The following is a 27,421-nucleotide window of genomic DNA, read 5'->3' as shown; positions in this document are numbered from 1 at the left end:
CAGGACTCCGCGGGGAGTCCGGCATGCTCTCTGTTCGTGCCCCCCCCCCACCCCACCCCCCACCGGCTGGTCACTCAGACGCACGTGCCAGAAGCGCGCTTTGGAGCTCGAGAATCGCGGTAGAGAGCTGTCCAGTGCTGAAATGTGCCCAAATACGCCTCCCTGATGTTAGTTAGTCAGTGGCACGAGCTACTTTTTAAATACATCATATGTCGCTTTAGATATCGAGTGATTCAATTAGTGTCGATGATCTTTTAATTGCTCCAGTAATCACTCTCCCGTCCTTTAGTCAAACGCTGTGGAAATGATGACTTTACGTTACCAAGTGCTCAGTGTTTACTCTCGATCATGCGCACTATCCGGTGCCTCCTCTCTCTCTCTCTCTCGCTGCCAATGCCGTGCGCCCTGCACGTGCAGTCGGTAGCTGGCTCATGTGATGCTTGAACAATATTCATGCAAGCAGGAGTTAATGTGCAGACATGGAGGTGCCATGGACTGTGCACACGTGGAATGAGTTCATCTTTACATCCTCTCCTTGACAGACAGTATATTTCCTTAGCTGTGACCACGGTGACAGATTTAGTCCACACACTCAAAACATCAGGTGAAGCACACGCACACACGCACACACACACACACACACACACACACACACACACACACACACACACACACACACACACACACTCTCACACACACAGAGAGAGAGAATAACTAATCTCCATAGCAACACTAAATCCCTGGTGGTTTCATCACTCTTTGAACTTCATCTTCTTTAGCGCTGATTTGTGTTGATCTAATAGTAAGAAACCATCTGCCACACGGCGCGCTCATTTAAATAGTGTTCGTGAAACATATCAGACGTGGTGTTAGGCGGGATCTGCATTGCAAATGCAGTTTGAGTTTAGAGGAAAGAGCAGAGGACGTATGAGAGGAGACTGGAAGGACGTGAACAGGATAGACAGATGGAAAAATGTCGTCAGTAGAGTGCAGATTTCCACCAGGTGTGTCTGTATTTACCACTCCTGTAATGTGTCGTTGAATTTAACTGAATGTAAGGCGTCCTAAAACACATTACCTTCACACTTAAAAACAAGCAGCGATGAATCCAGGGAACGGGCTCAAAGTTCTCGCATATAAGGCATGTCATGCAATCTTCCCAAAAACTAAATTAAACTCATCAAACTTGAGCAGGCGGCCACAACTGGCCACCCAAAATATTACGCAGTTTGCTGCAGCACGATGCCAGATTAGCCGTGGACAGACACGGAGGCGCACACTCACTTATACTCACAGGACGAGTGCACACATGCTGATTAATCGAATGATCCTCCCGGCGGAGATAATAATAGACACCCAGACAGTTCCTTCCTCTTACACAATGAATTCAAATATTAATTGTATAGCCAACATAGCCAAACAATGTGTATTGTACTTCTTTATTTCTATCCAGGCACTTTAAATCTCCCGTACCATCACCTCTGCAGGCATGCAAGCATGAGTGTGTGCAGCTGAGCGCGTGGGCAGCTGTTTCCTCAGTGTGTACACACGATACACAGTGTTGTCTATGGGCATGAAGGCGGGCTGCGTATAGCGTCTCTTTTTCCAGCAGCTCCCCAGATGCTGTTTATCCATCCTCTCCCCCAAAAGCTCCATTTATATTCAGTCATTAACAGGTTCTTAGAGGATCACATTATATGCAGTGATATGGCCAATGCGCTGAGCCCTTTTGTGTTGTTGCCCCCCCCCCCCCCCCTGCTATCCTCAGTAGAGGTGCTGTCCCTGAGCCTGTTATCTTGATGGCTCTTTTGCTGTGAAGGAAACACAAAAAAACCCTTTGATGATAAGAAGGAGGGAGACCGAGATAGAGATAGAGAGAGAGAAAAAGAGGAAGAGAGGGAATGAGAAATCACCCTTCAACCAGAAGGAACCTTCTCAGTGGTCACGTGTATTCTCTGGGTTCCCAGGGCTGGAGAGGCTGTTATGCAAGCAACAGACGGCTGATGGCAGAAGCACTTATGAAGTCCTGCTAGCAGGCGAGGGGTCCATACGACTTCCCCCGAAGCCACTGCCCCTGGCTCTGGGACTATATGCTGTGAGCGTGTGCACCATTGCGTAACGTCACAATTCCCACGGTCAGCAAACACAGCGTGGAGCTTCCTCCTCACCTCAAGTACATTATTCTACTCTCTGTCCGTACATCCATCGCTCCATCCTCACTGCTGCACACCAGTCGAGCTCAGTCCTCCTGAGGCTTGGTTTTTGACGGTGTCTATTTTGAACCGAAATTCACATTTGAATAAATCTTCAACAGGTTGCACCCCTCTGCTGAAGTCTCCTAGTGACTGGGAGATGAGAGTCACTCCTTTTTTTTTTGGCAGGTAGCGCGACCCCTGTCCGTGAGGAAGATGGCGACGATAAGAAGTAAGAGATGTGCGATGAGAAGACAATGTGAGGAAGAAACAGAAAAGGAAACAAATGTCATGGGTGAGTGTTTCTGGAGCGTGGGTGTAAAAATAGTTTCTTTGCCCTGTGAGCTACAGAGCAAACGCTCCGCACGGAAACGAGAACTCACACAGACACTCACACGTCCAGACAGAAACCTACCCTCATTCTCATCCATGCAGTACAGGCTTATTGTATTATTAACATGTATGCATGCATGCATGCTGCTTTGGGGGAGATGAGCCCCTGAGTGTTGGTGATGGCGCCTCTCAATGAAAGATCAGGAGGAATCAAAGGCATCACTAATCATGTTCTGAAAACCGTAGTCCCATGACGTTTCTAGGCAATCACGGGACAAAAAGTAATTTACTTTATTCATGCATCTTCACGGAGTAATCCTCCAGACTTACAAATACTTGAAGAACTGTGTTGGATAATAGCCTGAGATTGAGTGAAAGTACAGATATACATCGCATGAAGAGAGCGTTCCTGGGAGATGCAGCGAGCTCACTCGATGGCATATGGCAGGAAAGACGCCACGGACAACAACAACAACTCTGGTATACTGTGAAATACAGAGAGCTCGCCGTGGCAACGATAGACTTAATCAGCATTGTGTGAACTCATTTGGCAGGGGGCTTGAATGTAACGGATGTTCATTTGTATGTAAATTTGACTGGAGATGGGTCTGACAGTCTTCCCCCCCCCCGCTCAGTCCTGGTTCTCCAGTGCCTCCCTTCCCTCCAGCAGCATGGTGTCAGTGAGCCCTCCACCTCCTGCCGGAGCTTCTGACTGCAGGTCAAAGGCTGAGCTGAAGGAGATTCTGGTGAACCTGCAGGATTTGATTTTGTGTGGCACCGATGACATGTAGAGTTTGGAAGTTTGGTTTTATCCCAGAAGCCTGTTCGACTTGTGAACAGCTACAGTACAAGAAGTGGTCACTTTACCCTTTTTGATAAATGCATTTTCACTTGGACTCTTTTCAGAATTGTCACACTCTTCTGTCCTTTGGGCTCATTTTGGTTGTGTATTGTCTTTGCAATCCAGCGAGTAGCTTATTGTTAATAGCTATAAAAATTCTGGCCCCCACTCAGGCCAATAAAGAACATGTGGTTCTTATCCCAGTTATTCAGGATTACAGTACTTTCCTTGGCTGGCTTGTTGTTTGTTTTCACAAATCTGTGCTGCAGACGTTTCCTATTCTGCGTTTAACTTCAGGATGCTGTATCCCAAAAATGCTGTCAGGAAACAGCATTGTTTTTGCCATTTCCAGCAGAACAGGCACACGACCACCTGACAGCGCACCATCACCTGTGCTTCTCGGAAAAATAGTGAAACCACAACAAAAACTGTCAAGGTAACCAAGTAAATATTTCATATCTGGCAAAAAGACAAGAGGAAGCTTTTCCAACTAGTACAATGCTGGTATCCATGTGAGTGACAACTTTAGCCACAGAGTACTGGGCCTCTAGCTTTGGGCCTCTAGCTTCTAGCTTTGGGCCTCTAGCTTTGGGCTTCTAGCTTCTAGCTTTGAGCCTCTAGCTTTGAGCCTCTAGCTTTGTGCCTCTAGCTTTGAGTCTCTAGCTTTGGGCCTCTAGCTTTGAGTCTCTAGCTTTGAGTCTCTAGCTTTGGGCCTCTAGCTTTGGGCCTCTAGCTTTGAGCCTCTAGCTTTGAGCCTCTAGCTTTGGGCCTCTAGCTTTGGGCCTCTAGCTTTGGGCCTCTTCTAGCTTTGAGCCTCTAGCTTTGGGCCTCTAGCTTTGGGCCTCTAGCCTCTAGCTTTGAGTCTCTAGCTTTGGGCCTCTAGCTTTGGGTCTCTAGCTTTGGGCCTCTAGCTTTGAGTCTCTAGCTTTGAGCCTCTAGCTTTGGGCCTCTAGCTTTGGGCCTCTAGCTTTGGGTCTCTAGCTTTGGGCCTCTAGCTTTGAGCCTCTAGCTTTGAGCCTCTAGCTTTGGGCCTCTAGCTTTGAGCCTCTAGCTTTGGGCTTCTAGCTTTGGGCCTCTAGCTTTGGGTCTCTAGCTTTGGGCCTCTAGCTTTGAGCCTCTAGCTTTGAGCCTCTAGCTTTGGGCCTCTAGCTTTGAGCCTCTAGCTTTGGGTCTCTAGCTTTGGGCCTCTAGCTTTGGGTCTCTAGCTTTGGGCCTCTAGCTTTGAGCCTCTAGCTTTGAGCCTCTAGCTTTGGGCCTCTAGCTTTGAGCCTCTAGCTTTGGGCTTCTAGCTTTGGGCCTCTAGCTTTGGGCCTCTAGCTTTGGGCCCGGCAAGCATTACTCTCATTAAAAGACTTAGCCGGCTTCACTAGGAGGCAATTACTCTGTTTCTTCAAACACTAAACAAACTGCGCAGGCAGGAGGGGTGATTAAGTCTGCTTACACACATCAAACCCACCAACACACACAACTCATGAGCTTAAACGATGCATACACCAATGATGATATCACCTACGCAACATGCAGAGGTCTCAACAAGATGAGGACACGTGGCTGAACTATTTTAAATCCCAAGAAATGCATAAGTAAGAAAGAAGAGGAGTTGGAAGAAAATGCTGCAGACTGGATTTGTAAACACAGAGGGGGAGAGAGAGAGAGGGGGGGGGGGGGAGAGAGGAGGAGAAAGCATGAGTCAGCAGTCCCAGAAAGAGGGAGTTGAGAAACAGAGGAAGGACTCACAGGATTTAGCTATCACTGGAGCCCTGACAAAAGAATGTCTGGACTCACTTTAGTGTGTGTGTGTGTGTGTCTCTCTCTCTCCCTGCAGTGTGTATGTGTGTGTGTGTGTGTGTGTGTGTGTGTGTGTGTGTGTGTCCTTTTCTCCGCGGTGTACATGAGGCCATCCAGTTCTGAGGAATTTGTGTAGAAGCACAGCAAAGCGTTGGCTTCTGTCTCTGTTTTGAAAGAGATTTGCTGAAGAGTTTTGCTCGGAGCATGACATGAATACTTGAATCTCGAAGGAACGCTTCAACATTTTGGGAAAATACGCTTATTGGCTTTCTTGTCATACATTTGATGAGAAGATTTATACCACTCTGTGCAGTACTGAGCCACAGCCAGCAGGCAGGTAGCCTATAGCCTAGCATGGACACAGGGGGGGGAGACACAGATACCTAGAAAACACCTACTAACACTTCTCAAGCTCACCATTTAAAAGCTGTGGGCAGTTAAAGCTCTTGGCCTGGAAGCACGGATGTCTATTGTAACAACTCGTTTTCATGCAACACCTGGGAGCCCTGAGAATATTCAGATGTGCTGCAATATTACAAAAAAAACTCCCTTACCAGAGGATTTATATTCACACCCAGAGAAAATAGATGAGAAGTCTTTGAGGAAAAAGGAGGAGCACAGTGTCCTCTCAGCTGGTGCTGATGATGCACTTTTAGCACCACAAAAAAGAGAGAGACACTGGAGACGTATCTCCCTTTAGAGGAAAGAGAAGCAGAACGGGAGGTGTGGAAGAGAAGAAGAAAAAAGACACGGCGTGGAAGTAAGAAAAGCCGAGAATACCTGTCTTAGGCTAAACTCCGTGTCCTTGCGGCGTCTTCCTGCAGTCCACTTGTTTTCAGCACACCTGATTTCAATGAGAGCTTCGAGATACGAGGTCAGGTGACGCTGTGCATCAAAAACTACGACTGCTGCCAAACTATTTACGTTGACGTAATCGAATAAAGTGAAAATAAGTCGACCCCTCCTCTCTTTTTGGACAGAAAGCTGGACTAAAAAGACAAACAAGAGAAGAGTCATCGGTCTCACATAACAACGTTGAAATGACAAAGCATCTGCACAGAAAAACACATCGCACTTTGCCAGGGAATGCCTGGAATTCCACTTCTCCTGAAGCTATGTGGCCTTTGGAAAAGAAGAATATCCTGAGTAAAATGCTGTGATAAGGACACGCAGTGTCCTTGCAGGTACACATTTGCCCATGAATGTACCATTTTATCATATTTGTGGACTCAACACAACAACACATGGATCTCCTCAGCTTTTTCCCAAGGCTAATTGTCCTCACTGTTTGAGAGATGTTGCCTTCAGCTGTATTATATTGTGTGTCTACGTGGGTGTATGTATGTGTGGTGGGCTGAAAGACTTTTCTTTCTTTCCCTCCATATGTCTGCTCAAAAGTTCTCTTCTCTTTCCCCGTCAAGAAGTGAGTTGCCCACGGCGGTCAGCGAGGCGCTGAGTCACAGAGAGAGAGTTGAACTCCAGACAGATGGAAGTAGTTAGGCCCATACTACTGTAACGGCACAATGTTTTTTAATTGAGTCCAATCTGTCTAGAGCTCTGCTGCCATGCCAGATGCCCCCGTCTGCCATCTGCGTCTCCAAAGTTCCTCAACTCACAACTTCACTGTGAGCGCAGCCGCTCGAGCTATAGACATTCAATGATACTGTACAGCAGTCTCTTTCTCACACACACACACACACACACACAATACAGTAATGAAAGAAGCGTGTAAGCGTCCTTTTAATGATGCAGTAACGGTTGATCTAATTTCTACTACTTTATATACCACTGGGTATCTTTTAACATACTTTATACTTCATACAATCTAATTTCTTTGCTGACGTGTGAATGAGCTGAAGGTCCATTGTCCCCTATAGATTACATTACGGTCATTTAGCAGACGCTTTTATCCAAAGCGACTTACAATTCAGTATCTATCTACACACCGTAGACACAGCTACGAGAGACATTTTGAGGTTAAGTGTCTTGCTCAAGGACACATTGACGCGAGACTAGTAGAGCAGGAGCCGGGAATCGAACCGCCAACCCTCTGATTGAAAGGCGGCCCTGCTCTCCACTTAGCCACGGTCACAGTCACCCCGGGAAATGAGGGGAAATAAACATTGACAACACTGTACGATAATCGATAATGCACATAGCAGACCACTATAGATGTTCCTCCTGATGAAAAGAACGGTCAAAATGACAGCATCAGTGGCCGAGATGTCCCGAGTTTTAGCCCCGGTCCAAAACTGCTGGACCGCAGTCTTTGTCAGACCCTCCCTTACTGGTTTCAAACTACAAACCTCCAGGCTCTCTCTCATTATGTGCTGCCTCCACACGCCTGAGCCGAGATAACCCCGATGACATCATCGGGACACAAAATAGATGAAGTCTCCGTAAAAAATTCATGACAAAGTCTCCACTGACTGTTACTGTAAATCCCCTTTAACCTGAAAAGGTACAGCCGATTAACGTTTCACTTTGGTGAATGTGGTCATCCACTGGTAATACTAGTGCTTCATCCGGTGCCCTCTGCGTTAGGTTCACCATTACCCAGCTGGAGACTGGAGCTATGCATGGACAGCTTCATCGACTGTACTTCACATATACAGTAGCCTTATAATCAGAGCAGCAGCTGCCACGTCAGGAGCAAATTATTATACCCAACATGCCATCTAGTGGCATATTTGGGAATCACGACTTGTGTTTTATTTAAACCAGACCGGACTCCATTTGGCCTCTAGATGGTGATACATCAGTTCATCCACTGCTCAAACGGGGAATGTTTGCTACATTCCGTCATAAATGAATGTATTTGATGCACGCATATTGTTAAAGTTGGCATAGAAACAGGCCGCGTGAGAAGTTTTGGGTTTTGTGTGAGCTCAGTGACGCTGTCTTCATTGTGTCCATTTAAGGACAAACAGCTGTGTCCCCTGTCTGGCCCCACTGAAGTAGTCTGGCTCTCTGCTTCGACAATATGTCCTGGCAAGAAGACTAGAAAGTACCACACACACACACACACACACACACACACACACACACACTCTCTCAAACTACTGGGTGAGCGACACACACACACACACACACACACACACACACACACACACACACACACACACACACACATACACACACACACACACACATCTAAGGCTGAGAGGAGCACATGTTAAAGGAAGACTCCTGATGGGTGATATGGTAGTAATTTGTCAGTTGTCTCTTATCGTTCTCTCAGCACTCTTGATCTCTCTCCCAGTCTCTTTTCTTTTTTTTCCATTGTCCTTCTGTGTAACGCTGTCACAGTGTCGCAGTCAACAGTGACACGCCCCCTCTTTTTATTCAAATGAGCAGGACAGAGGATCAGTTTATGGACCGCGGACACACAGGCACACATCAGGTGGATGTAAAGTCCATAAAAAGCATTTTCAGGTCAACGACACATTTCATTTTATCGTGAAGCAAATGCTGCCAAGCCTGGTTTTGTCATTGGTTTCAGGCTGATTTTGGTTTATCTAAAAAAAACGCTAACAAAGCAGCATCAGAAGGAGCTTCTGTCCTTAACTTCAAGGTTCAGAAATCTTTATGCATAAGGATTTCCGTCACCAAAAGGAAAGGATGAAAGTGAGTTTTCCAGTAACAGCCGCACTTTGCTCAGTGTGTGTGTGTGTGTGTGTGTGTGTGTGTGTGTCTAGGTGTCGGCTTAGGTTTGTTTAAATTACCAGAATGTCTTTCCGAGGCAGAGGAGGGAGGGAGAAGGGATGAGGAGACATAAACAAAGCAGTGTGCAGATGGACAGCAGCTGCTGAACTGACAAACACACACCGGTCCACAGCTCCTCGTTTTGAGCTTTTATTCTGAAATTCTTTGAACTTCATATAACATACAGTGCAATATATATACATTTTCCTCTGCAATATTTTTGAATAATGCAATAAACTACTGGATTTATTTAAGAGTCTCTATGACAAAACACACCCCAGAAAACCTGAAAACAGTTCACGTCTCAAGCGGGACAGGCTGGTCCCGCTGCAACACATCCTGGATGTCTTCAATGGTCTGGACCGGTTGTCCTTTTAGTTTGACTATAACGTCAACTTACATCAACCCCTCCTCTGAAACGCACTCATTAAACTCTTTGTGTGTGTGTGTGTGTGCTTCAAAGGCCATTCATAGTAAAGGGGTAACCATGAGCAGAAGGCGGAGTAGCAGGGGTGTAAAAGTCCAAAAACAGAAGGCCGAGGAAGTCCAGCGATAAAGTGAGCGAGAGTCAGTAGAAAGTTGCTGATCCCAGGTCAGAGTTACTGTCCAGTGATGAAACGGAGTGACGGAATAAGGAGCACTGGTCCCAGTCATGTGGCAGAATGTGTGAGAGGAAGTGTGTGATCAAAAAGGAAGGAGAGAAGTTCACTGATTGGTTGGTGCATCCTAAAAAGGGAGTCAGGGGTTGAGGGTTTTGGTCACTCTGAATCCCGCCGGACCTCAGAGGCGTCGGCTCGACAGATGGGACAGGTTCGGTTCGCCTGGAAGGAATGAAAAAGGAAGGTTCAAAAGTCAAAACAAATATCCCTAAAAGATCAATAAATAAGAGATACAATCCCCACTGCTCAATGACGTGTTAGAACGGTCTACTGTCTGTCTGTCTGCTTTCACTCTCTACCTATGAGCTGCTCCAGCTCTGAGCTCTGCTGGGTTTGGTGCGTGACTCTGTGAGGAAGCGTCTGATTCTGTCTGAGGGGATGGCGAAGGATATCCCAGCTGTCACCTTCAGAGTGTTGATGCCTATCACCTCACCGTCCTGGAGGGGACACACACACACACACACACACACACACACGCACGCACACACACACACACACACACGCACACACACAGAAACATGCAGAGCACACGGTAAACATTCGACAAGATCTCAAACACTGTCCAAGTCTTAGGTGTTCATTTTGGACAATATATTCAATATATCAAAATATATATATATCAAATACATTTTTAGTAGTAGTAGTAGTTGTTATAATCATTAGTATAATGTATGGACCTCAATCAAATAGGTCATCAAGTTATTAACAGTACTCACCAAGTTAACAAGAGGTCCTCCAGAATTTCCAAACTTCTCACAGAAAAGATGAAATATGAGACAAAGACAATCACATCAATTATTGTGACACACATATATATATATATATATATATATATATATATATATATATATAATATCCATATAAAACAAAAAGATCTCTAACTGAATCTGTCCTCAATGAATGACCTGTGTGTGTGTGTGTGTGTGTGTGTGTGCGTGCGTGCGTGCGTGCGTGCGTGTGTGTGTGTGTGTGTGTACTTGTAACATAGTGAGGGCCAAAGCAAGTGTTTTAACCACAGAGTGAGGACATTTTTGTAAAGTGAGGACCCCTCACTTATTCAAAGGCCTGTTTGAGGATTCAGACTTAAGGTTCAGGTTATAATCAGGGTTAGGTTAGGGTTAGGGTTAGGCCTTTAGTTGTGATGGTTGAGGTTAGGGTAAAGGTCTAGGGACTGCATTGTGTCAATGAGGGTCCTTACAAAGACAGAAGTACAGGGGTATGTGTGTGTGTGTGTGTGTGTGTGTGTGTTCGTGTGTGTGTGTTCGTGTGAGCTCACATTAATAATAGCGTCCGTCTGGATGTAGTCTATGTCTGAGTCCTTGATGCCCAGCTCCTTGCCGTCTCTCTGAGCGGTGCTGACGATGCCGGTGGTGACGGTGTTCTGCAGGGCGAACGGGCTGCCAATAGCAACCACAAACTCCCCCGGTCTCAGATCAGCTGAGCGGCCCAGAGACAGCACAGGGAGCTTTTTCTGCTCCGATATTGGATACGGATCAAGCACACACACACACACACACACACACACACACACACACACACACCAACACAGACAGGAGTGTCAGATGGAGACATACCGGGAAAGTTGTACAGAGAGACAAATGCAAGAGATGAAGGGCAAAATGAATGAGGAAAGAAAAAGAGACAAACAGGGAGAGTCATAAGGACGTGTTTAATGCTTACAAAACCGTCCAAGTATTTGAGATACGGGTGTGAGAATACACACATTAGCGCCGTGTCTGAGTCACAGAGCTGGTGTTTCTGAAAGTGTCTCACTGTGTCAGAATGTCTCGCAGGAAGCTGTGTGATGTTGGAAGAGACACGTGTCAGAGCGGTGAAGAAAGCGGTCATGACGTCACCTGGGCCGGACGTAAACGCTCTCACCTGGGGATCGACCTTGATCGTGGCGATGTCTGCCTTCCTGTCCAGGTGTCGCACCGAGGCCTCGTAGGCGTCGCCGTCGTGGAGCTGCACGCGCAGCTGGGGCCTCCCCGTCGCCGCGGCGGCGGCTGTGGTTACCACGTGAGCGTTGGTCACGATCACACCTGAGTGGGTCACGATGAAACCAGAGCCGCTGGAGAGACGCACCTGGCGACCAAACAGGGGATGTCTGGAGAGGAAGGAGACAGGGAAGGAGAAAGAAAGGACAAAGATACTCAAATCTTACGTTTATATATATATATACTTTCCAGATAAGTTGTGTGTTAGACACACAAACAACCTTATGAACAGTTCGATGTGGACAACAGCAGGAGCGATCTTCTCCACCACGTCAGCGATGAAGTTGAATTTGTAGCGAGGGCTGCTGGGATGGACCAGTGGACGACCTGTACTGACGTGAGGAGAGCTCCGCATTAAAAACAAATACACACACACACACACACACACACACACACACACAGATAACTACAATCACTTCTATCCTGGTACTGCTATCTACAGTATTCAGTACATCAGTCAAGTGCAAAATACAATGGAAATTATTTCCAAAGTATGTTAAAACGATATTAACAATTCCAGATTAGTGCCGCAACTAAGGATTATCTTCATTATTGATTAATTTGCTGATTATTTTTCTTTGATGCATTGATTATAAAACACCAAATAGTGAAAAGGCTCCATCACAGTTTCACTGTTCAGTTTACAATAATATTAAATAAGAGAAAGCAGCAAATCCTGATATTGATTAAGTGGAAATTAGATCATATTTGGCAGTTTTTACTTGATTTATTTCAAGAAAACATAAATAAAAACTCATCATCATTAGCTTTGCATTGTGATTTGATGAGGTGGAAGTCCTGCAAAGTATTTCAGCTGGTTGATATACACATATAACATCTATAGTTTTATGAATTTGTTTGATAATTTTCCCCTAAACTCTCCAGAATGTCGCCCTCTGACCACGCAGAGCTGCCCTACCTGCGCTTAAAGGTGCGCAGTGTCCTTTGCGCACTTGGCTGAGTGCGGGTCTCCCGTTCTGCTCGTCTCTACGGCTGGCTGCTCTCATCTTACACACGTTACCGTACGTTTTCCCGTCGCTTCCGCACACCCCGTGCTCCTTCTTACACCGGCAGACCCCCTTGTTGCCTCGTCGCCTCCCCGCAGCGAGCAGCTTGCACTCCAAGCCGTCCCCGCAGGGCAGGTCGTTTTTGCGGCCGCAGGGGTCCCCCTCGCGCGGTGAACACGCCAGGCAGCAGTTACATCTATCCGGGACGTACCCGCCGGGACAGCTGGGGCTCGGACAGGAGCTCACGTCGCAGCGGGGGGCGCACTTCTCAGCGCGCACAGCTCCGGTGAAGTCGTGCGTGAAGAGGAACGCCGCTGCGAGTAAAAGTAGCCGCATTGTGATGAATTGTGACAGCGCCACGGAGCTCGGATTGATTTAATAATCCCTTATATCTTCATATTAAATGCCTCTCCAGCTGTCTCTGTGTTCAGACCGTGAATAAGTATTACATACACTCTCCACTTCACTCCACTCATCTATGGCGCTGTTTGGTACAGGATTGGGTCTATGACGCTCGTCTTGTCAGCTCTCTGTAGATTTAACTCTGGACATTGAGTCATCTGTTCCTGCATATTTTGACAACCTAGTGACTTTACGTCTGTTAGTTCTGTGAGCAGCAGCCGGGGAGCTGATAGCGCGCCATCTAGTGGGGACAAACCGCATTAAACACACTTCTAAAGCAGCATATTGGTTAGTTTTAAGAGCCACTCGCTCTGCACATGTCCTCTAAAGTATGGCGTGCATTAATATAAATGCATATAAGGGCAGTTATTATACGCGGGTTTGTTGAATTACATATTGAAACATGGACATACAAGGGATTCTATTTCTGCCACTGTCAGCGATTCTACGAGATCAACATGTCTCAAAATAAACCACTTGAAAAAAAATGTCATTGTTTTATTAATTATATTCAAATGTTATCTTACCCCTACAGGCAAAATAGGCAGCAGTCGCTCCAGTGTTGATTTAGAACGCCCCCTGCAGGCAATTGTTGTTATGGCATTTCCTATATCTGGTGATTTGTTTGTGCGTTACAGTATCAAACAAGTAGGTAAAGCACGGGTGTAAATAATACAATTAATGGTGGCTGAATCCCAATACGTTGCTTCAGTTGCAGGGTCCTGGCGCTGCGCATGCGTGGACACGTGGCTAGAACGGAGCCTTGTTAACGCTTCTAGTGACGCCAGTGTGTTTCTCCTACTACGTCTACCTCCTGCTTGTGGCTGTAAAGCAACAACTTCTCGTGTGCTATACTGAAATCATAATTCAAAAGAATGACTAGCTTTACCCAAAACATGACTGATGTAAATATTGTGTCGATGTAATGTTAGTCATTGTTTTTGAGGATGAATGACCATTAGACTACTTAATGATCCCGTCACGGGTTCATTAAGTAGTCTAGTGGTCTAATGGTCTACTGGTCTGATGGTCTACTGGTCTACTGGTCTGATGGTCTACTGGTCTGGGTCTGACTCAAGTCATCCTCCGCTGAACAAACCTTTGTCAACACCGTTTCAAGGCAACAAACAAGATTCAAATTTCCCAAATTTTTATTTTTTTCATCTGTTAAATAAACAACTTTTCTTATACAATCATCGAGTTGGAATAGAAATTTCAAGATGCATACATAAGAAAACACGAGGGCGTCGAGCGCGCGTGAAACGTAGTCCTCCATTTTGTTTTTTCCCTCTTCCTGCGTGACGTTAAAGGATCCGGTTGAGGCGCCGACCCTCAAGAGAAAAGCTGCTCACCAGCAGTTCAACACATTTCACACAACAAATACATTCATCGTTACAGCGTTCACTCATTTTGAAATGTCTCGGAGCGACAATCTGCAGAGAAGACGTAAACGGATTACATTCAAAACAATGTGTTCATTGCTATTCCTCCATCCCAAACATGTCATATTCAAGTTTCAACAATATTCATTTTCTTGAGGCTGTTACATACTCCTTCCACAGACAGATTTTGGCAGTAGTGAGGGTTGAAGACACTGGCTTTGTGTTTGTTCAACAGATGTGGGGGTTGTTGTTTTTTTTTGTTTTTTTTAAAGCCAACACTGGGGTAAAAAGCAGTTTGACCCAGCTCTGTAGAACCGGTCCAACACCTCCAGCAGTGCAAGTTCACATCTATAATTTGTAATAAGAAATCCTACAAGGCAAAACAAACACGTTTGAGACTTAATCCCAGGCGAGGAACAACACTGTCCCGGATTCAGACATAAATAAATTAATCACTTCCTGGAGAGATCTGTGAAACCTTTAGATTCCCAAACATACTGGACTCATTCTTCTTTGGCCATTAGCGCCACTGTGAGACCTTGCAAGGTCCTTTAGTAGGTACTTTAGGTGGTTAACAAAAAAAAAAATAATTCTTGCCTTCTAACAATAAACAAAGCCCAGATCATCCTATCAAGTCACCACAGTGAGCTTATCAGCGCTTTCTTCACAAAAAAATGTGGAATGGGGCGAAGCAAAGTTTCTTCATCTTACTTCCTGTGTCGTAATTTCTTCTTCTTCTTCTTCTCTGCAAAGAAGTAGGAGCAGGCTCCAGTGCAATAACCGCGTCTTCTCCCACGCTTCCCCGCCCTCCTCCGGCTACCAAGAGGTAAAAAAGGGCCGCTTGCAGTGGAAGGTTTGCGTGAAGGCGTTGCCCAGTGTGACCACGCGTCCCAGACCGCCGGAGCGGCTGCGCTCCACCACCACCCGGGGCATCTGCACCAGCTGGATGGGGCTCTTCCCGTCCTTCAGCGCCTGGGTCAGATTCAACACCTGGCGGCAAAAACAGGGTTCACGGGTGTGTATGGCATACAGAAAGCATTGTTCTCCTGTTGTACGGGCAGGGCAGTAGACGGGGGAGAAATCAGGTTACAATGGGTAGTGATGAGGTTAAAGAGGAAACGACTAAAGTAACAGAAAGTAGGGCACAGGAGAGAGAAGGGAGAGCAGAAACAGAGTCACTCACCTGTCCCCTCATTACAGACATTTGCCTCTCAAACATGGTTTTATCAAAGCCTTTATCCGCCTGAAGAGAGAAACAAGAACTCCTGTTATTCACACAACTATTAAAGGATCTCAAAAAAAAAAAAAAGGGAAGAGGAAAGATATAAAAGGGGGGGGGGGACTCGCACCTTGAACATCTCATAGAGGTCCTCACAGAGGTCCTGGACGAAGTTCATGTCAGACAGGCGGGACAGCACCAGCTCTCTGGTCTCCTGGGAGAAGGCCACCTTCGACTGGGGGAGCCACGCCCAGTGGAACGGGTCTGATGGAAGGAGGCGACAGCACTCACCGTCAAGAGCTCTCACGACACGCTGGACGAAATTAAACAACCCTCCTCTCTCACTGTCCACGCCGTCTTATTTTATGATGTTTGTCTTTAATTTAGATTTTCCTTCATTGTTCTTTTATTGCCAGAACACCCTCGAAAAGGGATTCAGAGAGATAATAATAAAATAATAATAACACATCTATTATCCATATATTCTATTATTGGTAACGCCGTCATAACTGCCGTCATTCTATGCTCTGGTAGCTTGTTGTCATTTTATAGACTAAATGACAACAAAGAAATGAATTCAGGATGAAAAGTCAATGACCACCGTTTCCACTGTCATTAGCATGGACACGGTTTTTAACAAAGACAGATGAGTAGTAAAGACAGGACATGGATGAAGAGAGACCAACATACAGGCTCTCCATTCGTCCGGGTGTTTGAAGGGGAAGGCCAGGCCGTTGTCGATAGCCGCGATCTTGATGCACGAGTCGGAGACGTTCTCTGGCCACTCTGCGTCCTGCAGTGAGGGGAGAGAGACAGAGAGACAGAGACAGAGAGGATCAGATAAGTCACAGCCAGCCGCTGACTGAGTGATTCGATAGCGGTGACCGGAGATAGATGACAAAACGTTTATCAGAGAATGGCAAATAATGAGTGATGATGGGGAGTCAGAGAGTCCATGTAGCTGCAAGCAGCAAAGTCCCCGGTTTGTTCCAGACCTTCAGTATCCATTTATTGTCCGTCTATGTGGGCCCCAGTGGTGTCCGGGGTGTGAGTGAGCGTTGTGCGTTTAGGCGTTTTTTGTTGTGTGTTTAACATTAGCGATGAAAATGTATCAGCATTCCAGTGGTTTAAATGCATGAAGCAGGGTGAGAATTTGCTGACTGATCAGTCTGAACACACCTTCAGTAAGTGTTGATTTAACCTCACCTTTTGTCCACCGCCGCCTCCTCCTCCTCCTCCTCCTCCGCCTCCGCCTCCGCCTCCTCCTGGCTTCTCATACTTGATCAACCAGTTGTCATTCCCTCGATCTGAGGAGGACGACAAAGAGAGGTTTTCATAAACATGTGCAGGTGAAGGAAGACCACAAGCAGGCAGCTATTACAATGATTGGCCATGGTGACAAATTCAACGTACCGCACCAGTGGACTTACAAACACCGGTGACAATGACAACACTCACTCTTACTCATTACCAAAAAAAAAATCGGTCAGTCAATACAAGTAAGGGGAGCGTAACCGAGCTGGGTTTAAAGTTTAGTAAACACTGCGTTTGAATGTCAACTGAGACACGCCCTCACCTGTGTTTCTGATAACGTAGTCCAACACCACCAGCCGCTCAAACTGGGACTGCAGCCGCTTCCTGATGTTCTCCGGCAACGGCTCCGCCTCGAAGCGCCGCAGCCAGTAGTCCGCTTCACGGTAGCCCTCCACAAACAGCTGAAAGGAGCCCACCTGCAAGCAAACCACGCGACGTGAAATTGTGACACCGACGGGTCGAAGCATCAGCGGTTGCGCGACCGGGTGAAACGCGAAGCCGACTCGCTTCCTCGTGCTTCTTTCCGTACGCTAAAGATCATCAAGATGGCCGTGTCGGATGAGGAGGAGCAGCACAACACGTCGTCGTACGCGTGTTTTTGAGGAAATGCTTAAATTGGTGCCGGATGCCGATTACAGCAGAGAGGTAAGAAAACACAACCACAGTTTGAAAAACCCTGGAAAAATATTTAAAAAAAAAGAACAAATTCTAAAGAAGAGATGACATTTACGCTTCCTGACCTATTTATTTGAATAAACCTGTCTTTTCAGGGAACAGAGGACATGATTCCTCTTCCTGTCCTCTGCATCAGCTGCTATTCTGAGCCCCTCAACCCGTTCATTCCATAAGGACAGCGACAGCAGACACAGGAACGTGTTCTCCGTTTCCCATCGACTGCTCTTATACAGCAGCTGGAGGCTGGAGGCATTCGTCCGTGCGTTACCTTGGGGGGCAGGCCCACTCTGTGGAAGCGTCGCCCCACCTTGGGGACTTTCTCTAAGGCGTACTTCTTTCCCCTGGACTTGGCTCTGTCGATGGCGCTGTAGTGGAACGTCTCACTGGCCAGATACACCACCTGATGGAGCAGAGGACGCTCGGTCACCGAATAGTAATAATAGTAAGAAACAAAACAAAAAAACACATACAGAACTAGCTTCTCAGGTTAAAAAGCAGACTTAAAATCGGTGAGTTTTAAGTGCAGTTTTAAAGTGGAGAGGGACAGAGAATGTCTGAGGTGATGGGGGAGGGAGTTCCAGAGGGAGGGGGCAGCGATGGAGAAGACCCTGTCCCCCCCCCTTTCCAGGTCCGATGCTTGGACAGAGTAAGGGGGGCGTCGGCGGATCTGAGGTTGCGGGATGGGAGCGTGTCGGTGCAGGAGGTCCGAAAAGGTATGAAGGGGGCGAGATTGTGGAGGGCTTTGTATGCCAGTGGAGGTCTAGGAGGGGTGGAGGAGTGTTTCAGCGGCTGCGGAGGAGAAGGAGGGTTCGTAGACGGGCGACGTTCTTGAGGTGAAAGAAGGCGGTTCTTGCGATGCGATTGACGCGGTCGTTCGATGGAGAGGGTTTGATACGGACGTGTGCGGGAAGCAGGAACGGTGGCGCCGTCGAACGCGGATGTGTTGAAATACACTACCTTTGTTTTGGGCACCACTCCCAGGCCCAGTTTGGTGTCCACCAGTGAGGCGGCAGCCTCCGAGAGGTAACCCTGGTTAGGCAGCAAGCAGCCTCGGCCGAAACAACACGGACAGCACAGCTAGTTAGAGGAAAGATAAGAGAGTTCAGACTGCTGCTTGTGCTCCTTCAGATCGTTTACACACACATTACACAGCGTACCTTGTGAAAATATTTGGTCCATTTGGGGTTCAGGTGACCGTAAGGTTCCTCTGACTTTGGTTTGAAAACACCAATGACTTTCTGTGGAAGGAAACGAGAACGATAAGATGCCGCTAACAAGTTAAAGATCAATATGTTTTCCCTGCGGCGACGGCCATCCGCCATCGAGGCAAAGCTTCCCCTCCTCACCCCTTTAGGGTCTTTGACGAAGTAGCTCCCGCTGGAACCCTGGGAGATCCGTTCTGGAAAGGCGCCGTTCTCGATAGCTTGTTCCGCCCTCTGGATGATATCTGCAAACTCGGGATCTTCAGGGAAATGGTTGAAGTCTCCACTGCTGGTACCTGGAAACAGGAACGCAATTCAGGTCAGCCTCACCCATTCCACCGTCTCCCATCACGCGCACAAGTTTCACCCAACCTGCATGTCTATGAAACCCACACAGACACACACACACACACACACACACACACACACACACACACACACACACACACACACACACACACACACACACACACACACACACACACACACACACACAGTGGGTGGGTGGCGTTAAATCCTGTAGCTTCTATCTGAGAGCAAAATAGCACAGGAACAGGAAAATAGCACTTTCTATCGCCTCGCAGAATCTGATCCGATTCTCTGGATGAGACCGGATGCTAATTATTATTCCCGATCACACGACAACGACGCGCTCTCTACCGTCTCCTCCTCACACGGGACACCAGCAGTCAGCTGACAGAAAGGCTCCATATGCTCTCTGGATCGGCCACAGTCACAGCGGGACGCAGGGAGGGACGAAGGGACAGACACGAGGGAAGGAGGAGGAGGAGGAGGAGGAGGAGGAGGAGGGGATGGACAAAAGGGACGGGAGGACAGTTAATATGCCGTTTTTTTTGTCACAGAGGGACGAGGAGAAACCAAAGATAGCTTTGTAGCTAACTTACTTGCATCTCCAGTGGGATCTAAAAGCCACACACTGATGCATGTTTTATGTTTTAAGTCATAAAGTAGTGCTAGTGCAAAACCATGTATTTAACAGAGGCTTCGCTTGCGTTTCCTGCTCCATTTGGCACTTGGTAAAGCCCAGTTCATGCTACAGAAATATTAAAACCATGCCTGAAAAGTAGAGCACTAGAAGATTGCATGACCAAGTGGAACTTCACCAGCGGATCGGATCCTACAACAGAGAATTGCCTCAAGAGACTGCCTCCCAACATCCATTAAAGTATGAACAGTTCACATGCGCTTGATCCTGATCTGGAGGCCAGACGGCCACAGGAAGTGTGGACACGAAGCCGGATGATATTTAAAAAGCAGCTCCGTCTTTACGTCAAGACGAACGTAACAAGCCGTCGACACAGACCTGAAGGTAGATTGTGATGAAGTGGAGGATTTACAACGCAATTTCTCCCGAGCGTGAAAACGGAGCCGACGCAATACTTCATCTTCATCGTTTAAATTTCCAACAATAGATTCCGTACGTTTGCTCGGCCGTCCTGCCCGGTGATGGATGTACCGCTTTGCACCGGATTGTACCGTTGACATCGCTGTGCAGTGTGACTGCAGGAGGCAGGAATCTCTCTCTCTTTCTCGTCTCATGATTTTCACCCCACTGGAGTGAAAAGTAAACACACATGTTTACTCCCTCTCTCTCCCTCTCTCTTCGTACTGTTTGCTTGCACAAAAGGCCTTGTGTATCTGTAACGTCTGTCTTCTCTGAACCCTCGGGTCAGTTAATGGGCCCGGCTGCAGCTCCAGAGACCTGCTGACCTGCAGCGCACACAGTCACAAGTCACTGCGAGCTCCTAGTCCGGATCCATCAGCGTTTTCACTCGTTACACATTGGAAAAACGTCGTCCTGCGCTTACAGAGTTGCACGACGAAATGTTCCAACGTACGCAAATGTTGGCAAGATTTAAATGTCTTTTGCATGACTTTGAAAATGAGACGACGTCACATGACTCCCTGCAGACTGCGATCAGTGCGGTGGACCAAACGCTGAATGCAGTCTGGCAACTTAACAGACAGAATTTGCAAATGGAGATTGCCGTGACGTTTCATATCGTACAAAGCGACACGGTTGTTCAGGCCTAGAATTAAAACACGTTTTTTTTTGTTCTGTGCATTAGAAAGTAGGACACACACACACACACACACACACACACACACACACACACACACACACACACACACAGTAGTCCTGAGAGATATTGTATTATTACTCAAAAAGGCCGGAGGAAATGGGACACTAACACCAGGCTCAGTGTCTACCTGTTGCCTAGATTTCTGGCAGAGGGGGGGGGAGACAGAGGGAGGGAGAGAGAGACAAAGAGACAGAGAGACAGACAGACAGACACAGAGACAGAAAGAGACAGACACAGAGAGAGAGAGAGAGAGAGAGAGAGAGAGACCGACAGAGAGAGAGAGAGAGACCGACAGAGAGAGAGAGAGAGAGACAGAGAGAGAGACAGACAGAGAGAGAGACAGACAGAGACAGAGACCTGCTTGATCTGGATTGGCATTAACACAGGACCGTTGTTAAAAACACTTGTTTCTATTGACTGTACTCGTGGCTGAACCTCCATGTTGTGCTCGGGTCACCAGGTCCAGGTGCCAGCTGATACCATCCACAGAGAAGATAACATGTTATTACACCAGCTCCCTGAGAACACAAGGTTCAGACTCTCAACACCATGCAAACACAAGCCTCATGCATTAAATGCATGTTTGCATAACAATCACAGAGCCTTGTGTTTGCTTAGAAGCTGGGTACTTTCCTACCGAGCAGAGCAACAGGTCACCGCTTTACATCATATCGATATCCATCCGCTTTAAAAAAATAAAAAAAAGTCCCTCAAATCAGACCCTCCAGGGGCCACTGACGGGTGGAGAACCCCCGGTAGACTGGTCTACACTCCTCACGGGACTTTAGCAGGGCATCAAACCGTTTCGGCCACGTTGCATTCCCTGTTATCTAACAATAAGTCATTTTGCGCTGGCTGAACCATATGCGACAAAAAAAACAAACACATGTTCATCAAGAAGACATTGAGCACGGGTTCTCTGAACTAACTCAACTGCCCCATGTGTGGACTTCCTGTCATTAGATCTCGATGGCATTGATCCACAACAGTTACCTGGGGAGGCCAGGGTGTCTTTATCCGACGACGAGCTGTGTCTGTTCCGCTTCTCTCCCACACCCCGCGGAGACGACGAGCTTCCTGCCAAGCACGGTAACAACAGCGCCTCTTCGCCCGACCCGTCCGTCTCCAGCTCGGTTAGGACGCTCTCGCACGAGTCCGAAATGCGAACGGCGCCTCCAAGGTTCGTCGCGAGCCCCAGACCTATCCCGTTCCTGTCGAACAACACCTTCGGAGGGTCCGAGTAGTGAAAGTCACACTTCGGAGCTGGAACCGCTGTCGCTCCGGTGTTCGGCACGGGCTCGCTCCTCTCCGCCTCCGTCGGGTCGCATTCTGACATCATTATGGCTCAGTTTTTAATACATACAATTCTATGGTAATTAAATTACACCGACTTGGCTTCGAGCTGTAGGCCGTCCATTTTTTAAAAAAAGACTGCCTTATGTCCGCGAGTATCTAACCCCCCAAAAAAATGATTCGGAAGCGGCTTCCTTCACCGATATGTTCACATAATCCGTCAAGATAGTCTGCTCTGCTTCCTAGTTGGCTCACTGCGCATGCGCGTCACGAAATTACACTTCTGGCAAACGTTGCCTTCAGGTGCTCCTCGCAAAATCCGAACTCGCGTGATTTGAAGACGTTAGCAATTTTTCGGTCAAATTAGCAAGATTTATTATGGAATTCACACGTGTCATAGACTACATATAATGCAGGCTGGGAACCAAATGTTTTACAATCCATGAAACATGCGTTGAACGTCTTCAAAACACTTCATAATTACACTTGCGATGGCTTTTTTTTTTTTAAGTCAATCAGGTAATAATTAGGTTCACCTGTTGGCCTGCTTTGAAACTGCTGTCGCATCTTTTAAGAAGCTTAAATTGTAAACAATGAACAATACCAAAATGAATGCTTCATTTATACACTGACATCGGGTAGTCATTATAAATCTGTTAGGCAAAGTTAAGCAGCTCCGAGATTATTTTTTTTTAGGTTTTATCATGACGAATTTCCCAAAACCTTGACACACAAATTAGAATTATTGTAGCTAACGGGCAGACTCCTTTTTTTCGGTAATAGCGACGCTCTTTTACACAAACATCGCTTGTATTTTTTTTTATATTGAACTCATCGCCATACTTCAACATGTTCAACACTTACAAACGAGCTCACCGATGCCTGTCCTGTCGTTCATGTCACTGGTTGCCATCTTTTGACATGTGGTAACTTTTATGGCCACTAGATGTCGACAGTGATACACAGAAGAAGACTAGTGCAAAGCGTTGAGTCCCATGCAAAGTGACTTTTCCTTAGAAACGTTCTTTTCTTCTTCTTCTTCTTGATGTAAAAATGGTGCTATTCAATTCTTCTCATTATGTGTCGACATCATCTGGCCAGCATAGGAGTGATTCCTGACCTACCCACAGGCTGCCCTTTGAACTCAAACACATGTTTGTAGTGCAGCCACCCCATGGAAAGATATTGATAAATTATATTAAGCACTGCACCTCTTTGGGACCCGTGTTGGACTAATGCAGGTTTAAGAATCCTTGCTATTCCGGACCAAATTGATCTTCTATTCCTGCATGTCACTTTCCCCTCTCTCTTCTTGTTCCCCCTGTAATTCCATGGTCTCTCTTCCTCTTTTTCCGCCAGCCCGTCAATAACCCAGCGCTCTCCACAGCAACTTGCTCTCCCTTCACCCTCGGCCCCTCTCAACCTATAACTCGGTGCTTCCACCACCACCACCCCTTCTCCCTATTAAGAGAATGTAGCTGAAACACATGCAAATGAGCAGTCAGCCAGCTGGTATCACAGCAGTCATGTGATCTATCAAGGTAGGGGGTTAGGGGGTGAAGGAGACATGGAGGGAAGAGGGAGGAGGAGAGTGCAGGGATAGAAGAAGAGGGAGGATGAAGGAGGTTCTGGGGGGGGGATGAAAGGGAGACGGACAGGTTCAAAGACATGCTGGAGAGACACACAGGCATCCCTCTGCTGGCTCTTTGCAGATGTTGAAATAATCCCATCAGCCCTCTCTTCCTTTGTCCATCAGCTTTCTCTGTACTGTTTCTGCCTTCTGCCTCTTTAATCCATTACACCCCGTTTCTTCTGTATCCCATCCTTCAAGGGCAAATACCTGAAATGTCACTCTTGTGACACATGACACTTTACAGGGAAGCACGTCAGCGCACCTCTCTCTCCATGTGTGTGTATGTGTTTGTGTCAATGTACTTCACCCACCACTGGGTGACAAGCCCCTGCAGCAGTCGATACACACTGCTCCAGGGGCAGCAGTGTGCATGAATGCATGCATGTGTGTGTGTGTGTGTGTGTGTGTGTGTGTGTGTGTGTGAGATCTGTCTTTGCATCACTGTAGCACCCATTCCAGCAGATTCTGCTGGCATAATATTTGGTTTACCCTGCCAACAGCAACCACCCTCATCCATTCCTCCTTCCTTCCTTCCTTCCTTCCTTCCTTCCTTCTCCTTTCCCCTGGTTGCCTGATGAGGGAGAGAGGGAGACCCCTATAGCTCAACTCACTTTTGTGTGTGCATGTGTGTTGTCTGTGATTAGAGTATCGGTTAGCTTGTGAGCAAATACATCCACCCCGCGTGCCCAGATATGAGCATGTGGGCTCCAGGCCACACAGTTCACCACAGAGGCTGAGACGTCCACCGGGGTTTTGACGTTGGCGTGTTTAAAAAATGCATTTATTGACACGGAAAATGAATTAACATTATAAAAGTGAACAATCACCTACACGTGGCATCAAGTGGTCATCACACATTTATAAATACTTCATTTTGTGGAGGTGTAAATGATTGACGACTGAAGTGGACAGACTGAGCTGCCCATCATTCATATTTATCTATCTATGTTGTCATGATTTGGGGTCTTCTGTAGGCCTCTGTCAGCATTTGTCCACTGGTGGTTCAGCACTGTGCCATGGCAAAATCAGTCACCTGTTACCTGTCAAGAAAAATTCACACAAAGAAAAAAGACATTCAGAAACCGTGTGTGTGTGTGTGTGTGTGTGTGTGTGTGTGTGTGTGTGTGTGTGTGTGTGTGTGTGTGTGTGTTTTCATAAGCAGTACCTCTAGGACCAAACATCTTCAGGTAGCAGTGTGAACAATACGGCTTCTCATCATACTGAAACACAATCAGCAGGACACATTCACTGCGTCATTCTTCTCATTCATGGAATCACTATTTTTTTTTTGTTTTTATTGTTTTCATTTTGCCTCCTTCACTGTCCACACATACCTCAGCATGTTGTCCAGCTGTGAGCTGTCTGTTGCACTTTTGACACTTGAGACAAAGAGGGTGGTAGTCCCTCCCTAAGGACCTCTTCTTCTCACCTGTACCAAAGAACAGATAACGAGAGGCATGGTGGGTTATCGTTTAATTAATAAAGACGTTTCACTAAAAAATCTGAAGAATTCTGCATTTGCATCTTTGAAATTTGGGACAATCTCTTCAATCAAACACAATAATATGTGTCATTTACAGTAGTTTACAAGAAACAGTGAGATTGAAGGGCGTAGCTCTGAGTATAGACTGCTGAGTACACAATGAACAGAAAGTGTGTCGAAGGAGGGGTTAAGTAGACCATGTCGCAGCAGAGAGTTTTAACTTAACTGGCTCATAAAAAGAAAAGCAAAAATAGCTTGTAAAATAAAAACAACAAAAGACTTGGTTTAAGTGCTGCTGTGAATTTAATAGCAAGCGATGTGAGAGTGGGAGGGGACTCAACTAAAAGAGACAGAAGGTAAGGAGGAAACCCAGAAAGCTGCATGCAAGCTCATTTGGCTGGACCCACATCCTGTTATCATGGATGTGTGTGTGTGTGTGTGTGTGTGTGTGTGCATTTGTGTGTGCATGCTTGAAAGAGGAGAGAGCCAAGGATGAAGGCCTTCTTTTTGTCCTCCAAGCAGACAATAGAGACAGATATATCAACAAAACATATCGAAATGAACATCAAAGCCCCCTTTTTTCATAAGCAGATTGACGTGCCGTAGAAGGAACAGCACCGGTGTGATGAATGACGCCAACAATGTCTCAATGAGTCAGTATGCACTTAATACTGTTACAGCTAAATGAAATTCAAATGATGAGTTGCACCTGTGTTCGGCAGGTTATAATGTCCACTGTAAGAAAGGTTCATTATGAATAGTATACATTTTCACCCGGTCACTACTTTTCTTTGATCCCGTAGACTTTTCTTTACGTTTTGTGACTTTTATGACGTGGGGTTGGGGTGACCGTGGCTAAGTGGAGAACAGGGCCGCCTTTCAATCAGAGGCTTGACGGTTTGATCCCCCGGCTCCTGCTCTGCTAGTCTCATGTCAATGTGTCCTTGAGCAAGACACTTAACCCCAAAATTGCTCCTGTAGCTGTGTCTACGGTGTAATGTAGATAGATACTGAATTGTAAGTCGCTTTGGATAAAAGCGTCTGCTAAATGACTGTAATGTACTGACACTTTTTTTAATTAATACAACTGGACTTTTCTTATTTTTCCTCTTCGGGTGAAACAAGTAAAAGGGGAGAGAGAGAGAGAGAGAGAGAGAGAGAGAGAGAGAGAGAAAGAGAGAGAGAGAGGGGGAGAGAGAGATCTAAACAAGCAGAGAGAAAATTCAGACAGCCGTATAGAGTAAAAACGTTTGGGTTCACACTCACCAAAGTAGACAGGCTTCCCACAGATCGGACAGTACCCTACCATGATGGCATATAATTATTTAACATACAGTGTGGGTACGTGCTCTCTAGCTTGCGTTGTGCAGAAAATGTATCCTACAAGATGCATGTATGAGCATATAGACAGTATGTGCGTGTGAACTGAAAAATTGACAGGAAAACCGTTAATCTGCAGCTATGTCGGCGTCTTATGAAGTCAAAACCAGGATGTGGTGAGTGAGACGTCACAGGAAGAGAGAGAGAGAGAGAGATGTGATTTGAAAAGCTATCATCGGTAGAAAAAAAAAAAAGACAGGCCGCAACTCTAATCACACCTTCTCTTTATGACAACAGATATAAAGCCAATTAAATAGGCATCATTTTATGGACAGTTGTATATATGTTGCTTTGGGTGCACACACAGCCATGACACTGCAAAGAGAGACAGAAACAGAACGGAACAATGCGGGGTGAGGAGAGAGGGGACAAACACAGCTGTCAGCAGCTCAAGTTCCAAGCTATCTTCTCTCCTTCCCTCCTGCTTTCACCCTCTTTTCTAGATTAAAAACAAGGAGTTGAGCCTCTGAATCGAAAAAGAGAAACCTGACACTTGTGCCTTTCTTTCCTTCTTTCTGTCGATCCTCTCTCTCTCTCTCTCTCTCTCTTTCTCTCGCTTTCCCTGTCACATACTCACTGACTCACACAGACACACACACACACACACACACACACACACACACACACACACCATACACCCTTTATACTCCCACACACTCCCACATAACACACAAACCAAAAGGCGTCACTTCTCTTCAATGACATCACATAAAGAGGCTGCAGCCAAAGAGCAGAGGGAGAGGCTGGGTGAGGCCGGGTTGGTGTAGGGACAGACAAGAGGGGGAGGTGTGTGTGTGTGTGTGTGTGTGTG

The 27,421-nt window shown here is 46.6% G+C and overlaps 3 protein-coding genes across 3 annotated transcripts; all 3 read right to left on the bottom strand.

Moving 5' to 3' along the window:
- Positions 1 to 9,001: 9,001 nt before the first annotated feature.
- On the bottom strand, positions 9,002 to 13,107 carry htra3a (HtrA serine peptidase 3a). Its single transcript, XM_068728962.1, has 7 exons — positions 12,435 to 13,107; positions 11,737 to 11,842; positions 11,400 to 11,625; positions 10,795 to 10,989; positions 10,235 to 10,267; positions 9,818 to 9,955; positions 9,002 to 9,680 (listed from the first exon to the last, which is right to left on the bottom strand). Exons 1-6 carry the CDS (start codon positions 12,856 to 12,858, stop codon positions 9,818 to 9,820), a joined length of 1,122 nt encoding a protein of 373 aa, XP_068585063.1. The 5' UTR covers positions 12,859 to 13,107; the 3' UTR covers positions 9,002 to 9,680.
- Positions 13,108 to 14,057: 950 nt separating this feature from the next.
- Positions 14,058 to 22,354, bottom strand: pi4k2b (phosphatidylinositol 4-kinase type 2 beta). The gene is made up of 11 exons (XM_068728972.1): positions 21,815 to 22,354; positions 18,861 to 19,012; positions 18,672 to 18,752; positions 18,472 to 18,591; positions 17,783 to 17,914; positions 17,102 to 17,255; positions 16,732 to 16,832; positions 16,216 to 16,318; positions 15,656 to 15,789; positions 15,490 to 15,549; positions 14,058 to 15,296 (listed from the first exon to the last, which is right to left on the bottom strand). Exons 1-11 carry the CDS (start codon positions 22,158 to 22,160, stop codon positions 15,123 to 15,125), a joined length of 1,557 nt encoding a protein of 518 aa, XP_068585073.1. The 5' UTR covers positions 22,161 to 22,354; the 3' UTR covers positions 14,058 to 15,122.
- A 2,144-nt stretch (positions 22,355 to 24,498) lies between these two features.
- zgc:195282 (uncharacterized protein LOC100192223 homolog) lies at positions 24,499 to 26,712 on the bottom strand. The gene is made up of 4 exons (XM_068728992.1): positions 26,497 to 26,712; positions 25,082 to 25,176; positions 24,913 to 24,967; positions 24,499 to 24,787 (listed from the first exon to the last, which is right to left on the bottom strand). Exons 1-4 carry the CDS (start codon positions 26,537 to 26,539, stop codon positions 24,777 to 24,779), a joined length of 204 nt encoding a protein of 67 aa, XP_068585093.1. The 5' UTR covers positions 26,540 to 26,712; the 3' UTR covers positions 24,499 to 24,776.
- Positions 26,713 to 27,421: the final 709 nt, after the last annotated feature.

The sequence above is a fragment of the Cebidichthys violaceus genome, unplaced genomic scaffold (assembly GCF_023349555.1).
Source record: "Cebidichthys violaceus isolate CVI_PGR_0920_01 unplaced genomic scaffold, fCebVio1.0.p SCAF_44, whole genome shotgun sequence".
Classification (NCBI taxonomy): Eukaryota; Metazoa; Chordata; class Actinopteri; order Perciformes; family Stichaeidae; genus Cebidichthys; species Cebidichthys violaceus.
This window is presented reverse-complemented; position numbering and strand designations above follow the sequence as displayed.